Source organism: Microcaecilia unicolor, chromosome 9 (assembly GCF_901765095.1).
Source record: "Microcaecilia unicolor chromosome 9, aMicUni1.1, whole genome shotgun sequence".
Lineage (NCBI taxonomy): Eukaryota > Metazoa > Chordata > Amphibia > Gymnophiona > Siphonopidae > Microcaecilia > Microcaecilia unicolor.
In genome coordinates this window covers 138,888,098-138,904,370 of record NC_044039.1, presented here as the reverse complement: position 1 = coordinate 138,904,370, position 16,273 = coordinate 138,888,098, and the positions used below count along the sequence as shown (strand labels likewise).

The 16,273-nt window shown below is 44.2% G+C and overlaps 1 protein-coding gene across 1 annotated transcript in view; it reads left to right on the top strand.

Annotated features, from left to right (window-relative positions):
• Positions 1-16,273, top strand: part of CDAN1 (codanin 1) — a 270,195-nt gene that overhangs the window by 123,560 nt on the left and 130,362 nt on the right. Inside the window, exons 14-15 of the mRNA XM_030214355.1 lie at positions 4,886-5,052; positions 8,453-8,534. Of these exons, the coding sequence (XP_030070215.1) occupies positions 4,886-5,052; positions 8,453-8,534 (249 nt within the window). The remainder of the gene's footprint in view (positions 1-4,885; positions 5,053-8,452; positions 8,535-16,273) is intronic.

Below are 16,273 nucleotides of genomic sequence, written 5' to 3'. Positions count from 1 at the left end.
TTACCTGCAGTAAGTAAGAAAACTGCAAGTTACACGGGGGAGAGGGCTCCCTGCTAATCAGGTGATCTTCAGCCGAAACCAGGCTTTGGCCTGGAAGATGGCTAAGGGGTGGATAGAGAGGGGGGGATTAGGGAGGGTTTGAGATCAGGGACCATATTATACATGAGAGAAGGGAGTACCAAAAGTTCGGGAATGGCACAAGTTGGGGTTACACGGGTTTACACTGGGGCCACTAGTGAATTAGATGGGTGGTGTGAGCGAATTTGGAGCTGGGGGGACTTCGAAAAATTTTGGAGGTGGAGAGGAATCGCAAAGATGAGGGGTAAATTTGATGAGGACAGTGAAATTGGAAAGAATGGCCACTAGGATACTATCTTGGAATGTAGGCGGTATAAGCTCCCCAATTAAAAGATCTAAGATCCTAACAATGCTAAAAAGACACAAAGCTGACATAGCGTGCTTACAGGAAACATGCCTCACAGACAAAGAACATCTTAAGTTGCAAAAACTATGGGTTAGTGAAGTATTTGCGGCCCCGCCCCAGAGTAGGAAGGGGGGAGTCGCTGTGTTATTTCGGAAAGGACTGCCATATAAAGCCACAGTACTGGACAAAGGAGTTAAAGGGGACTTTATCCTATTAAGAGTGTGGCTGTCAGGGAGGGACTTGCTGTTGTTGGTTCTGTATGGGCCCAATAATTTTGATGCTGCATTCTTTAAAGCTCTAACTGGGAAATGTTTGCAGAGTGGGGGTGGAGACTTGATAGTGGCGGGAGATTTTAATGCAGTTATTGACCCTCTCCAGGACTGTTCCAATACCTTGGCCTCACAATACCGAGGGTTGCGAGCTCGAGAATTCCAAGCGTTTAATCGAACCCTTGATTTGGTAGACCCGTGGAGGGTGCATCACCCTGGAGAGAGCGATTATACGCATAGATCAAGGGCCCATGGCACCTTTGCCAGGATTGATTATATCATGCTGGCCCGCTCTCTCTTTCACCTTGTGGATGCCGCAACCATTGGCCCGGAAGAAATATCCGACCATGCCATAGTGTGGGTGGACCTTAAACTTATGCCAGACCCGGGAGGGGAGATAGGGTGGAGATACCCAGCCCATTTACATCTTGACCCCCACTTACGGGCGCATATACAGAAGAGTTGGGCACAATATATAGAACACAATAAAATTCATGCAGACCTCCAGCCCGAGTTGTTTTGGTCAGCTTCAAAGGCAGTTTTACGAGGTGCCATTATAGCCTACTGTAGTGTTAAGAACAAAAGGAAGGCAGCTACCATCCTGCAGCTGGAGCGACAGTTACAAAGGGCTAAAAGAGTGCATTTGCACCACCCCACGACTGTCACCTTAGAAAACTTAAAAGCCACTCAGGTAGCATTAAATAGCTTGCTGCACGAGAAAGAAATGAAATCAGCCCTGTTTTATAAATACAAGCTACAGCGGTTTGGAAAACGGGTAGGTAGAATGTTGGGGCGATTAATTAAAAATGCAGGCGCCTCGAGGACGGTGACCTCACTAAAAGACTCCAAGGGGAACCTCATCACCGATGGCAGAAAGATAGGACAGGCGTTTACAGAGTATTTTACAGCCTTATAACAGGCAAGACCGCCCTCCAATGAGCAAGCAATGCAAGAATATCTACAACAGATAGGCCTCCCCAAGTTGACGGGGGAACAATTAGAGACTTTAAATAAACCCCTAGCAATGTCTGAGCTACAGCAGGGGATCAAGACTCTAAAATTGTGGTCAGAACCAGACCCGGATGGGTTATCCGGGGAATATTATAAAATCCCACCAGAGGAGGCTTTGGCGGCGCTCTTAGAATACTATCAGGAGGTTATTGAAGAGAGAGGTTTTCCGAGATATGCTAATACAGCGTTGATAACATTAATTCCCAAGCCAGGGAAGCCTCTCGATAAAGTAGAATCCTACTGACCGATATCTCTGTTAAATGTTGATACAAAGCTATTGGCAAAAATGATGGCAGAGCGATTGGCACAGTGCTTGCCATTGTTGATAGGCCCAGAACAGGTGGGGTTTGTGAGAGGCCGCCAGTCAGCACACAATGTTAGGAAAACCCTACTGGCTATCGCAGCTAGCCAGAAGACTGAAGCGCCCACCTTGATTCTGAGCTTAGACGCTGAAAAGGCCTTCGATCAGGTCGGGTGGGACTTCATGTTTCAAACATTAACAGTGATAGGCCTGGAGGGAAGGTTTATGCAAGCCGTAAACACTCTACGACCAGCCCCGAGCGGTAGTGATAGTGAATGGCATCAGGGAGCCAGAGTTTCAGATCTGTCTGGGCACTAGACAGGACTGTCCTCTGTCCCCATTACTATTTCTCTTGTCCCTAGAACCTCTGATGTGGACGGTCCTCACAGCTCCTGATCTCCAGGGGGTCACTTTGGCGGGTCATACTATAAAAATTTTAGCTTATGCAGACGACCTGTTAGTGATAATAAGGGAGCCCTCCAAAACTTTAGGAAAGTTGCTAGAGATTATAGAGCATTATGGGGGTTATTCCGGCTTTCGACTAAACCTGCACAAATCTACAGCCCTCCCGGTGTTTTCTGAGATGCGTACAACATGGCCTGGGACCTTTCCTCTACAGTGGGCACAGACCTCTTTGAAATATCTGGGAGTGTTTATCCCCATGGACTTGTCCAAGCCCTATGAGCAAAACGTGTTGCGGCTCTTGCAGGATACTAATAAGCAGTTGCTAGCTTGGGGGCCGTTAGCGCTTTCCTTGATGGGGTAGATTGCTCTGGTCAACATGGTCATAGTCCCCAGGTGGCTATACACATTTCAAACCCTCCCGCTATCCTTAAAGAAGGCTGATGAGCGGAATCTGATAAAGATAGTACAAACCTTCCTGTGGAAAGGGAAAAAGCCTCACCTCCCTTATTCTGCATTGTGTATTCCGACAGCGGTCTGGGACTTTTAAACATTAAGTGCATGACTGTGGCCAGTGGCATGTGCCACGTAAATGATTGGTTTAGGGGAACCCAGGACTACACGAACACGTCAATTGAGCTGCATCTGCATCCTGGAACTCACTTTAGTAGCTACCTACACACAACGGGGCCCCCGATACCTAACATTTTGAGAAGAACAGGAATAATGGGGTCAGCAAGAATGGTGTGGAAATGGATTTGCAAGCTTCATAACTTCTCGGCAAAAACCACCCCATACCTATCGATATGTGGAAACCCAGCTTTCAAGCCCGGCCTTCTTTACCCAGCTTTTCAGAGATGGAGGCGGAATGGGATGGTGTATTTATCACATGCCATTACCCTTGAGGGGAAGCTCAACTCTTTCCAAGAACTACAGAAGGAGTTTGCATTGCTTCCATCGGATAAATTCCACTACCTCCAGCTGAGACATTACATACAGTCCTTGCCCTGGGAAGATCTGGCTGAGGGATGTTCAAGAGGAACTGGCTTCGGCTTTTTCTCTGGCAGCACAACAAAGGGTCCCACTCAAATTTCATCACAGGCATATCAGAGACACTGCTGAGGAACTAGATTATGCTAAATTGCTGAGCATTTGGCAGCAGGATATACCAATAGATCTGATGGTATCTCAGTTTAAAACACACATGCTAACGATGCGTAAACAGTCTGCCATAACTTCGCATTGGGAGATACAATATAAAGTGGCGCTCCGTTTATACATTTCTCCAAGAAGAGCCTTCCACATGGGGCTCTGTCCATGGGGGGAGTGCCCTAAGTGTGGGGAAGTTGGAGCCATACTGGGACATATGCTCTGGGTTTGCAGAGGCATAGTTCGATATTGGACAAACTTGATACAATACACCTCGGAAATCTGGAAGGCAAAGTGGAAATATGATTCAGGGCTGCTACTGGGACACCCGATACTTATCCATCCTGTCCCAGCGGGATTCACAGCTTTTATTCATAAGATCATTTTAGTTGCCAAGCAAGTGATATTGACTGAGTGGATATCCCGGCACTATCCCACTTACTCCCAGTGGTGGACACGTATGATAACACTATTGCGGTTTGAAAGAATGGGAGTAATAGACTTTAAATCCAAAGCCGGATTACAATACCAGAACACCTGGAGCCCATTCCTCAACACATTGACCCCGACTGCTAGGAGTAGACTCTTGAACTATTAATGGTACCCTAAAGGTTGAGCAAGAAGAGTGGGAAGGGGAAGGGGGGTATAGGGATGGGGGGGAGGGCATTGGTTGGGAGGGATGTTGATAAAAATAAGTTTGTGAATACTGCGTTATTGTAAGGACATATTCTTTTTATTCAATAATGATTAAACATTAAACAAAAAAAAAATCAGAAATAAGTATAAATTACAAGGCAGCTTAAGTGCTTTCATTCCCACCATTGCAGTGCCCTCCAACTCCACACAATCTGGTAACTCTTTCAGCATTCCCTATGTCCAGCTTTCAACGCTTTTCTTTACACTGTACGTGACTGTATCACCCACTCAGCATTCATTTGTGTTGCTTTTCAGACTTGCTTGCTATTCTGTCTGGACTGCCACACCAGTTGGGGCTATAGATTGGAGACTGTCGTAAGCTACCTGGAGCTGGGGTTCTCTGATAGTATTGGTCTAGCAGTCCAACAGGAGGGGCCTTCACCAGGCAACTCTGGAGGAAATAGCAGCACTCTTCACTGGTAGCCATCTTGGTAGGCCAATGAGATGGCACTGCTTGGTTTGTCCAGCAGTGGGCTTACCAGCCATCCCTTAAGTTTTTGGTTAATCTTGGTTCGTCTGCCTGTCTGTTAACTCCCCAGTCTGTTTGTTGCTTGTCAGAGACTTTGTGGATTTTTTTAAAGGTTTGATCAAAGACAAAACTAAGATTTCAGTTAAAATTATATTGTCTTCCAGAGCCTCCCTGTCTTAGATGTGCTGGAGATAGTGAGATGCTGTATCCGAATGCGTCGGACTATCCTTACTGTGCCATGGATTGTGGAGTTCCTCTCACTGGTGGATCATGTTGCCCCATTGCTGGACTATTACAGTAAAGTATTTTCCCAGCTACTGCACCTGTACAGGTGCGTGTGCAGTGACCTTTGCACTGTAGTGTTATTAGAAACTGTAAAAATGATGAATAGTACAGCGGTTTTGTTAGTAGTGAGAATAAATTCATTTCCTAATGTAAACAAATTGGCATAATCTGTAGTTTGATAATCTTATAACATTTTTGTAACAAGGTTTCAGCTGACTCAGGAAATTCTTGATTCAGTCCTGGGGATCATTGCTCCTTTTTAATATTTTGTGCACATTTGAGTATTACAGAATAGAGAGCTTCCTTAGCCTCCTCACCAGCCAGTCCAGAGCCTGTGAGCTATATCTGCCAACCAGCAGATGAAGACAACTGATTTGTAAGCTCTGCACTATAAGGGCCCTATACAGCCTGAGCTCCTCAGTATTTCTATGTCTTCAGCAGATGATGATGTGTGGACATTGCATCTTCTGAACTGGTTGCTGAAGTTAGCTCCTGGACGAATTAGAGAACTGGGACCTGATAGAGCAGTAGGTTGTCTTTTGAGTTGTGTTAGCTCCTAGGAAAATTTTATATTTTGGAGTACAGGGGATAACTGAGAGGAGTCTGAGCTTCCTCCCCTTTTATCCCTCCTCTCTTCTTTCAAAGTTTGAGACCTATTCTGAGGTTATTCTTCATTTCTACTGTTCCTTTCATTACTACAATGGGAATAGTGCTTTAAAGTGGAATCAGAAATTGGACTGGAAATCTAAGATGCAGTGCCATTGCTTTGTTATCAAAATACTGAGGAGCTAAGGTTGCACAGTGCCCTTATAGGGCAGAGCTCACAATGCAATTGTTCTATCTCCATCTGCTTGTGGATGGACATAATCCACAGGTTCTGGATTGGTCTGGTGGAACTAAAGGAAAGAAAATTATCAGATAAGATTTAATTTTTCCTTAGTAGCATTTGTATTGATTGCCCTAGTAAGAGTATGCAGATGTGAAAGCATTAAAGAGCACATTTGAGTGCAGTTTTAAAAGATACTTATGAAGTGAAATGCGCTGTTTGAAAATTTTCCACCCTATGTGTGAGTAAAAGGATATGGACTTTTACTTACCTTAAACAGAGGTGTTTCCAAGGGTAAGGTTAAGGCAAGGTTTTTATTTGATTTCTTAAAATGCTTATCAAGAGTAGACTACTGCAATGTAGTACTTGCAGGATGTTCTGTGCCTACTATTAGAAAGCTGCAAGTTGCACAAAATACAGTGCTGAGTGATTTATTCCTTTCATAAATATGATTATGTAGCTCCTGCATATTATGAACTACACTGGCTCCCAACATAAGCCAGGGTTCAATTTAAGGTATGTACATTGGTATTTAAAATACTCTATGGAGAAGCTCCTTCTTAAATGTTGGAGCTTATAAATTTATCATGAGGATGTCCAACTTAATGGAACACGTAATTTATCGTTGTTACACTTCCCCACTATTAGAAACATCAGCTTTAAAAGAATTTTTTAATCATCTTTTTACTATAAGGCAGTCTTAATCTGGAATTCATTACCTTTATTTAGGTTTGACAAACTATTAAAATTTTAAGAAATTGCTGAAGATGTTTGTTTAAGAAATTTTTGGCTAGGTAGGTGTTTGTTTTTAACTATCCTACTATATAAATGAAGAGTGACTGACGTGCCGCACATGCGCAGAACAGCGCAGCACGCCACAGATCTATCCCGAGTCCCAACGTTGTTACAGGCAGTAACAGCGGCACGTAGAGGCAGGACCAGCGGATCAATGGCGGTCTGTAACAAATGCCCAACCCGCCTTCCCGGTCCGTCATTGCCACCCAATGATTCTCCTCTCTCCCATGCCCCCCCTTCCAGGCACCCACCGAATCTCTGTCACTCCTTTGAAAGCCCTGCCTGTCTGTAGCCTTCCCTTCCAGGTTGTTCCCTCATAGTCCTGCCCTCGCGGAAAGAGGAAATGACATCAGAAGGCGGGACTCAGAGGGATCGAACTCGAAAGGAAGGCTACAGACGGACAGGGCTTTCAAAGGAGTGATGGAGAATCGGTGGGTGCCTGGGGGGAGGGGAGAGAGGAGAATCACTAGGTGGCTACAGGGGGGGCAGGGGACAAAGGAGAATCGCTGGGTGCCTGGAGGGGAGGCAGGGGAGAGGAGAATCGCTGGGTGCCTGGAGGGGAGGCAGGGGAGAGGAGAATCGCTGGGTGGCTGGAGAGGGGGAGGCAGGGGAGAGAGGAGAATCGCTGGGTGGCTGGAGAAGGGGGGGCAGGGGAGAAAGAAGAATTGCGGGGTGGCTGGGGGGGGGCAGGGGAGAGAGGAGAATCGCTGGGTGGCTACTGGGGGGCACACACTCTCAACTCACTCTCACACAGACGCGCACACACACACACACACTTTCTATGTCTCTCTCACACACATATAAACACTCTGTCTCTCAACTCACACTCTCTTTCACACAAACGCACGCACACACACTTTCTCTCTCTCACACACACACACATATATACACACTCTCAATCTCTCTTAACTCACTCTCACACTCTTTCATACAGATGCACACACACACACTCACTCTGTCTCTCTCACACACACACTCACTCTCACACACACATGCACACACATACACATTCTCTGTCTCTCTCACACATTCACTCTCATACACACACAAACACACACACACATACACATTCTCACTCTCTCTCTCTCTTTACATTTCAGAAATAACACATATTGCCCGTTTGGCTGTTTCATTACATTACGCACAACAGAAATGTCGCCCGTTGTAACGGGCTTTACGGCTTGTTATGATTATATAATGTAATTCTTGGGTGATATGTCCCTAGCTCTTTGTTCTTGTAATCCACAATGAACTGCTGGTATTTGTGGAATATAAGTTTCTGTATACACTTTATTTTCCATGGTATGTGCATTATTTTCAAGGTGCATGTGTCTATTGGTACTTTTTTCTTAGGTTTCAATATGACACAAAATCCATGGCTAAAAAGTACACATGGATTTTGCAACAATGGGGACATTGTTTAAATTGCCCTATCAAAGTTATGTATTTAAATGCCTATTTCTGGGCTTTCCTAATAATGTTGAAAATATATGTCCTAATAGGAGGCAGTATTTGACTAAAGAACTGTCTTCCTGCATAGTTATGGCACAGTTTCATTGTCAAGGATTCAGTAAAGTACTCAGTCCACTGGGATAGATAATGTGTTCTTATCACTACAGATATGGATAACTCTGCAATATGAGTAATAATAATTACTCTAGATACAGCTCCTTTCTAATTACTGTTAACTGTGAATGACTGTTATACTGTCTGTGTATTTTATGGGAAGGGTTACAATACGTTATTTTAATGCATGAAAAGATAAATCTGATGTTTAATTTTCTCTACCATTTTCTTCCTCTATTTAACTACCACAACAAAGCAGGTGTATGATCCTTAAAGAAGAAAAAGAAATTAGTTTCTTAAACAAGCTACTTATCCTTGCTGTGCTTGGTTGGCTTTTTCAGGTACAAAATCACACTCCATTATCTTGATGAAGCTGATGTATCTGCAACTATTTCTTCAAATAGTCATACTGTGCTAAGAGAGTTAACCCAGGGCTTGACAAACTCCAGGTCACCACGGGGACTGAAAAATCGGAATTGTCACTGAGGTTTTGCCGGCACAAGGCAGCATGCAGGCTTTCTTTTTCACTTTGCCTCTTACCTCCCAACACGGAACCTCTGATGTGCACAAGCATACATCTCTCTCTCCTCCTCCTTCCCCACCTAGACCCAGTTCGCCCTAGAAACAGTAACATAAGAGAAGAGCAGCTGCACGTCAGGCAGCAGCTGCCTCTTCTGCCACACGGTGCGGAAAGTAAAATTTGAACCATGTGATTTACTTTCAGCACCGAGTGGCAGAAGAGGAGGCTGCTGCGTGACATGCAGCTGCTCTTTTTTCCCTTCTGCTGTCTTTTTACTGGATGAGGGGACGAATAACAGTAGGTGTCGTCGTGTTCCAGGGGGGAGGGGGGCAGTAAGGTTACCAAACATCCCAAATTTAAAATAAAATTCCTGGCTAGAGCACCTGCTGTAACCATCTATCCCCGATTCCAGTGGGGACAGAGGTGTAGCAGCAGAGGTCAGGTCCAGCAGTGAACTAATGTGCAGCCAGAGGCAGAGGTCGGGACCAGCAGGAGGCAAATCCATGCAATGGAGGTAGTCCGATTTTCCCAACTCCTCCTTGTACACAAGCTTCCTGTTATCAAAAAGTTAAGGTCAAATGAGGGAGCAGGAGCATGGCAGGGCTTTGAGCGCGTGCATCCGCTTTGACCGAGGCTCTACCTGCTGCACACTCATTACTGTAGCCCCAGCCCATGTCAGAGTGCCAACTGCACCCACAAGATTGTGGATTACAGGCACAGGCTATGGGGAGAAAGAGAGGGCAGGAGGGTGAAGGAAAGTGAGACAGAGAGATGGCAGATGCTAGAGAGTACAGAAGAAGTGAAAGAGTGCTAGATGAAGGAGGAAATAAAGCTGATGCTAGACAAGAGGTGGAGATGCACACTCCAGAGGAAAAAGAGAATGGTGTCCGCGATTTTTGGATAAGATAAGGAATTTAGATGTTTGGGAGTGCTAGGGGAAGAGGAGGACTGGAAAAATGAGGGGAGAGGGAGTAGAGTGTGGGCCCTTTATTATTTGGTATCTAGGGAGGGAAGTGGCAGCAGGCTCAGCAATTGGGGGGGGAGGGGAATTCAGGAACAGCTGCTGGGTAAATGGTAGAGCAGGGACTAGTGAAGTGGGAATGGAGACATAATTGGGAAGGGAAGATGTGCTGGGAAAGGTAACAGAATGGAAAAAAAAGCCCTAATAGGTAGACAAGGGGTAAAAAGAAGAAAATTACAGACTGGGAGGGAAAATATGGTAGTAATATATGAAGAGCTGGGATGGGGGAGTAAAATAAGATGGAAACGGTGAAGCATAGTGAAAAATGAAATGGAGAAGTGGAATGGAGTGAGAGGCAAATAAATGGGAACTGGGAATGGCTGGAAGGGGAGGATAGTGAAAGGGGGTGATTAGAATAGGAGAATCAGAGTAGGGATGACTGCCTTGGATGAATCTCTTTGTAAAGGCGGTTAATAAATCCCAATAAATAAATACGAATAGATATAGAGGGTACAGAAAGAGGTAGAGTGAGAAGAGAAAAGTGGAGTAAAATACGATAAAAAGTGACATCAATGCCCAGATGTAGGGGAGGACAAGAGAGAAAAAATGGACAGTGGACCCTGCAATAAGGATTTGAAAATTGACTGACAATGAAAAAGAGTCCAGGACCAATGTAGAAGAACAATGTCCAGATGGCAAAGGTAGAAAAAAAAACCATTTTATTTTCACTTTGTCATTTGGAATATGGCATCTATTATCTCTTGGGTCCTTTTAGTAAACTGAGATAAGCACTAGCGCACGCTTATCACTGCTTAAAAAGGCTTACTGGAGAACACACTCGGGCATCCTGTGGTAAGTTCCCAATCGGCACGTGCTACCCATGTGCTAAAAAATAAATATATTTTTTTCACAGAAGGGGCATGTCTGAGGACAGAGAGTGGGTGTTCACTAATCAGCACTTCTACATTAACATGTGTTAACTGATTAGCGCTGAATTAGTGAGAGAGAGCTATTGGAGGGGGTGTCTGGGGAAGCAGAGAGCCATGAGGGATAAGTGATGCGCCAGAAGCAGGGATGGAGATAGAATTGGCTGGGGGAAAGGGGGTAGGGAGAGAGAAAAAGTTGCAGGGAGGGATTATCCACCCTGGAAAGGCAGCCCACATGGAGTTGAAGCGGCCTATAAGGAGTATTGTTACTGAGGAGGAGATTGAGGTGGGGAGAGAGAAAGTCAGGGGGAGGGATTATCCATCCTGGAAAGGCAGCCCACATGGAGTTGAGGTGGCCCATAAGGAGTATTGTTACTGACAATATTTTCCAGCAACCCTGCTGGTGGGATCAATTTAAAATTTTACCTCCTGGTTCTTTATGCAGAGGAGAGGAGAAAAGAAAAGTTAAGTCTACTCCAAAAATATTTTTTTTGAGTGGGGAGAAGGATTTGAGGTTCCTGCTGGGGAGAAGGGGCAAGAGGTATTGAGAGAGGCTACTGCTTGTGGGGGAAAGAGGCTACTGCTGAGGGCGGGAATGTGACACAAGGCTGCTGCTGGGTAGGTGATGAGAGGCTTTAGGCTGCAGCTGCTGGGAGCAGGTGAATGAGCAATGGGGAAAAGTTAAAACCTCCACCTGCTGAGAGCAGGTTGGCAATGGAAAGAGGCTAAGGCTGCAGCTTCTAGGGATAGGTGGGTGGGTACACTGCCAACTCAACCCTAGCCTCTGTCCCGTGGCCTCAGCAACAGCGGGTTAAAGCCTATCTCTATTGCCATATGTGCAATATGTGGGTTTGTGGGCAGTAGAGAAGAGCGGTATCCTTTTTTGATGACTTCTCTGTTAATATAATAATTAATATGATTACACTGAGCACATTATAAATGAGTGATTTATAAATGTGCAAGTGATTTATAAATGTCTGGCTTCTAGATCCTAAGAAAAATTGTCAAGGCCTGAGTTAACCATTATCTTCCTTCCAGCCAAATACAGTGGTGGAAATAAGTATTTGATCCCTTGCTGATTTTGTAAGTTTGCCCACTGACAAAGACATGAGCAGCCCATAATTGAAGGGTAGGTTATTGGTAACAGTGAGAGATAGCACATCACAAATTAAATCCGGAAAATCACATTGTGGAAAGTATATGAATTTATTTGCATTCTGCAGAGGGAAATAAGTATTTGATCCCCCACCAACCAGTAAGAGATCTGGCCCCTACAGACCAGGTAGATGCTCCAAATCAACTCGTTACCTGCATGACAGACAGCTGTCGGCAATGGTCACCTGTATGAAAGACACCTGTCCACAGACTCAGTGAATCAGTCAGACTCTAACCTCTACAAAATGGCCAAGAGCAAGGAGCTGTCTAAGGATGTCAGGGACAAGATCATACACCTGCACAAGGCTGGAATGGGCTACAAAACCATCAGTAAGACGCTGGGCGAGAAGGAGACAACTGTTGGTGCCATAGTAAGAAAATGGAAGAAGTACAAAATGACTGTCAATCGACAAAGATCTGGGGCTCCACGCAAAATCTCACCTCGTGGGGTATCCTTGATCATGAGGAAGGTTAGAAATCAGCCTACAACTACAAGGGGGGAACTTGTCAATGATCTCAAGGCAGCTGGGACCACTGTCACCACGAAAACCATTGGTAACACATTACGACATAACGGATTGCAATCCTGCAGTGCCCGCAAGGTCCCCCTGCTCCGGAAGGCACATGTGACGGCCCGTCTGAAGTTTGCCAGTGAACACCTGGATGATGCCGAGAGTGATTGGGAGAAGGTGCTGTGGTCAGATGAGACAAAAATTGAGCTCTTTGGCATGAACTCAACTCGCCGTGTTTGGAGGAAGAGAAATGCTGCCTATGACCCAAAGAACACCGTCCCCACTGTCAAGCATGGAGGTGGAAATGTTATGTTTTGGGGGTGTTTCTCTGCTAAGGGCACAGGACTACTTCACCGCATCAATGGGAGAATGGATGGGGCCATGTACCGTACAATTCTGAGTGACAACCTCCTTCCCTCCGCCAGGGCCTTAAAAATGGGTCGTGGCTGGGTCTTCCAGCACGACAATGACCCAAAACATACAGCCAAGGCAACAAAGGAGTGGCTCAGGAAGAAGCACATTAGGGTCATGGAGTGGCCTAGCCAGTCACCAGACCTTAATCCCATTGAAAACTTATGGAGGGAGCTGAAGCTGCGAGTTGCCAAGCGACAGCCCAGAACTCTTAATGATTTAGAGATGATCTGCAAAGAGGAGTGGACCAAAATTCCTCCTGACATGTGTGCAAACCTCATCATCAACTACAGAAGACGTCTGACCGCTGTGCTTGCCAACAAGGGTTTTGCCACCAAGTATTAGGTCTTGTTTGCCAGAGGGATTAAATACTTATTTCCCTCTGCAGAATGCAAATAAATTCATATACTTTCCACAATGTGATTTTCCGGATTTAATTTGTGATGTGCTATCTCTCACTGTTACCAATAACCTACCCTTCAATTATGGGCTGCTCATGTCTTTGTCAGTGGGCAAACTTACAAAATCAGCAAGGGATCAAATACTTATTTCCACCACTGTATATATATTATTACATCTAATATAGAATGGTTGTCATGTATGAGAAGAAAGAAAAGTAAAAATTATGATAATGGTGGCACTGAAATATTTCAGATTGGTGTTCTCGGAAGAAGAGACGGCAAGCCTCTTCCTAAATTTCTACTTTTACATAGCACAGTTTGTAAGTGGTATCAGTGGGGCTTGCACATTGGAGAATGCCTCATGATCTGACACAGATTATTGCTGTTATTACTGATTCTAGAGATTGGTGCTCAAAAACAGAGCCCCAGTCATTGGTTGCATCTGAGTTTCCTTCTTAACCCATTTTTGCTCAGTGTTCCAAAATTGTTTTAGAAATCTAAGGTGAAAATAAAAATTTGAGCAAAAAGGGTTAAATGATTTAGATGTAAAAGCTACATTTAAGCTTTTGGGATTTTTCTTTATTGGTGGTGTGTACATTATATTTGTCAGTAACTTGGCTTTTGGGTAACACCACTGCACACGCTGTTAGAGCAAAAGACATACCTATCTAAGGCTTTCAGTCAGTAATTTTTTTATTTTATTTTATTATTTATATTTTTACAAACTATTATTCAAGATACAACTTGAAGGATAGTGTACATCTACAATTATAGATCAAACAGGCAAAATTCAATATTACCATTGTTCCAAGTGGAAATATTCTAGCAAAACACTCAAGTCCTAACAAAGGGTGGAAAGGAATAGCTGGACAGACTAGAGGAACCAGATGGTCTCTTTCTGCTTTTGTCTATTAGGTTACCTCATAAAATACAGTACAAGCCTGGACCCTGCAGTGATAAACTACAGACCACTCTCAAACCTGCCCTTTGTTTCAACAGTAGTAGAGAAGACTATCGGGCTTATTTTCGAAAGAGAAGGACGTCCATCTTAGCTCGATTTAGGACGTCTTCAACTGCACTCCATCGCAAGGACAGCCAAAGTTCAAGGAGGCGTGTCGGAGACGTAGTGAAGGCGGGACTTGGGCGTGCCTAACACTTGGACGTCCTTGACCCATAATCGAAAAAAACAAGGACATCCCTGATGTTCCTCCAAAAGTTCTCACGAAATGAGACAATCTGGACACTGGTGCTGTCCGAATGGAGCATAGACATTACAGTCTATGCTCCGTTTGGACAGCACCAGTGTCACTCCTTATTCAGGAGAGTTTTGTCATAGTCTTCCTTTGTACTATACCATCTCGGGCAGAAGATCATATAAGATCTACAGTTTAATTGTCACTGAGCCCCACTCATACTCTATGCTCAACCACAAAGCTCACAATAAACCTTTTCGAATCTCAGTTTACTTCTACACGGATGACATTCTTCTACTATACCCCACCTCCCCATCTGCGCTGTCCTTCACTCTGCTTCATATTGTCTCCAGTCGCAGCCTGGCTTCGGGGCCATCAATAAAACCATTAAACCATAAAACCATTGCATGCTGGTTTTCTGGTGCACCTTTACCCCCCCCCCCCCCCCCCCCCCCCCCCGCAATCTCCGATCACTCTTTTTTGGTACATCAATCACTCCATTATCTAGTTTTTGATACTTAAGCATAATTCTTGATTCCTCTCTTTCTTTCATACCACAGGTTGTGCTTTTAACTAAGGTTAGGTTTCTGGTTTTCTGTCAGCTTAGATGAATCCAACATCTCTTTGATACCCCCAGCTTCCATACGCTCATTCTTTCCTTTTTTGCTTCCCACTTAGATTACTTCAGTGTTAATTTATGCATGATTACCACACTCAACATTATGGAAATGAACAAACACTCCAGAATACTGCCATTAGGCTGCTGTGCTCATCGTTCAGATCACATTTCACGTTTGTTGCAAAAATATCATTGGCTTCCAGTTGAAAAGCGGATAATCTATTAAATTGTTTTGCTTACCTTTTAAGTCTTTTTGAATTGATGTTTCTGATTATCTTTCCTGTTTTGACCATTCCATACTGCCCTTCTAGGTCTCTTCGGTCTATGATCATCGTCTGGTTTTACCTAGCCCAAGCTTAGCCTATCTGGAATCCACACGATGTAGTGCTTTTTTTTTTCTCTCTCCACACACTTGGAATAATCTCCCAATTTCTCTTTGTAGTAACACTTCTTTTAAGAATTTTAAGACTGAATTAGAAACATGGCTTTTTAAACAGGCATTTAGAGAGTGTCTGACTGTAAACACCAGGTAAACAACCCTGACCTTTCCTGTTTTCTTTACACTTTTGTTTAACTTACCTCCCCACCCTCACCTATTATATTTTTATTTTTCCCCTCCCTTCATTTATGACTCTTGGTGTGATTGGTATGATTTCCTGTCTTATAATTGAGTTCCTTTCTTACCTATACTTTGTTTTAGCCTGTACACCGCTTTGCTCTGCTAGTCAGATCGGTATAGAAAGTTCTGGAAATTAAAAAAAAAAAATCTTTAATAAGTCACATCTAATACGGTTTTTGATAAATTCTCTGCACACTTTAGCTAGCTATTCTCTGGACTTCCTCCAGTTTTTGTGTCCTTTTGGGGCTATGGCATCCAGAATTGAATATGATCCTCCCAGCTGAGGTCTTAACAACAACTAGTAGAATGGCATAATCGCTTATTTTTCTAATCTGCCTTCCTGATTGTAATGGGCTTGTCTGAAACAGCATACTATAAAAGAGGTATTTCATAGCATAGTAACATAGTAGATGACAGCAGAAAAAGACCTGCACGGTCCATCTAGTCTGCCAACAAGATAAACTCATATGTGCTGCTACTTGTGTATACCTTACCTTGATTTGTATCTGCCATTTTCAGGACACAGACCGTAGAAGTCTTGCCCAGAACTAGCCCCACCACCCAAACACCAGCCCCGCCTCCCAATCTCGGCTAAGCTTCTGAGGATCCATTCCTTCACATGATTCCTTTATGTTTATCCCACACATGCTTGAATTCCATTACGGTTTTCATCACCACCACCTCCCGCGGGAGGGCATTCCAAGTATCTACCACTGTCTCCGTGAAAAAATACTTCCTGACGTTTTTCTTGAGTCTGCCCCCC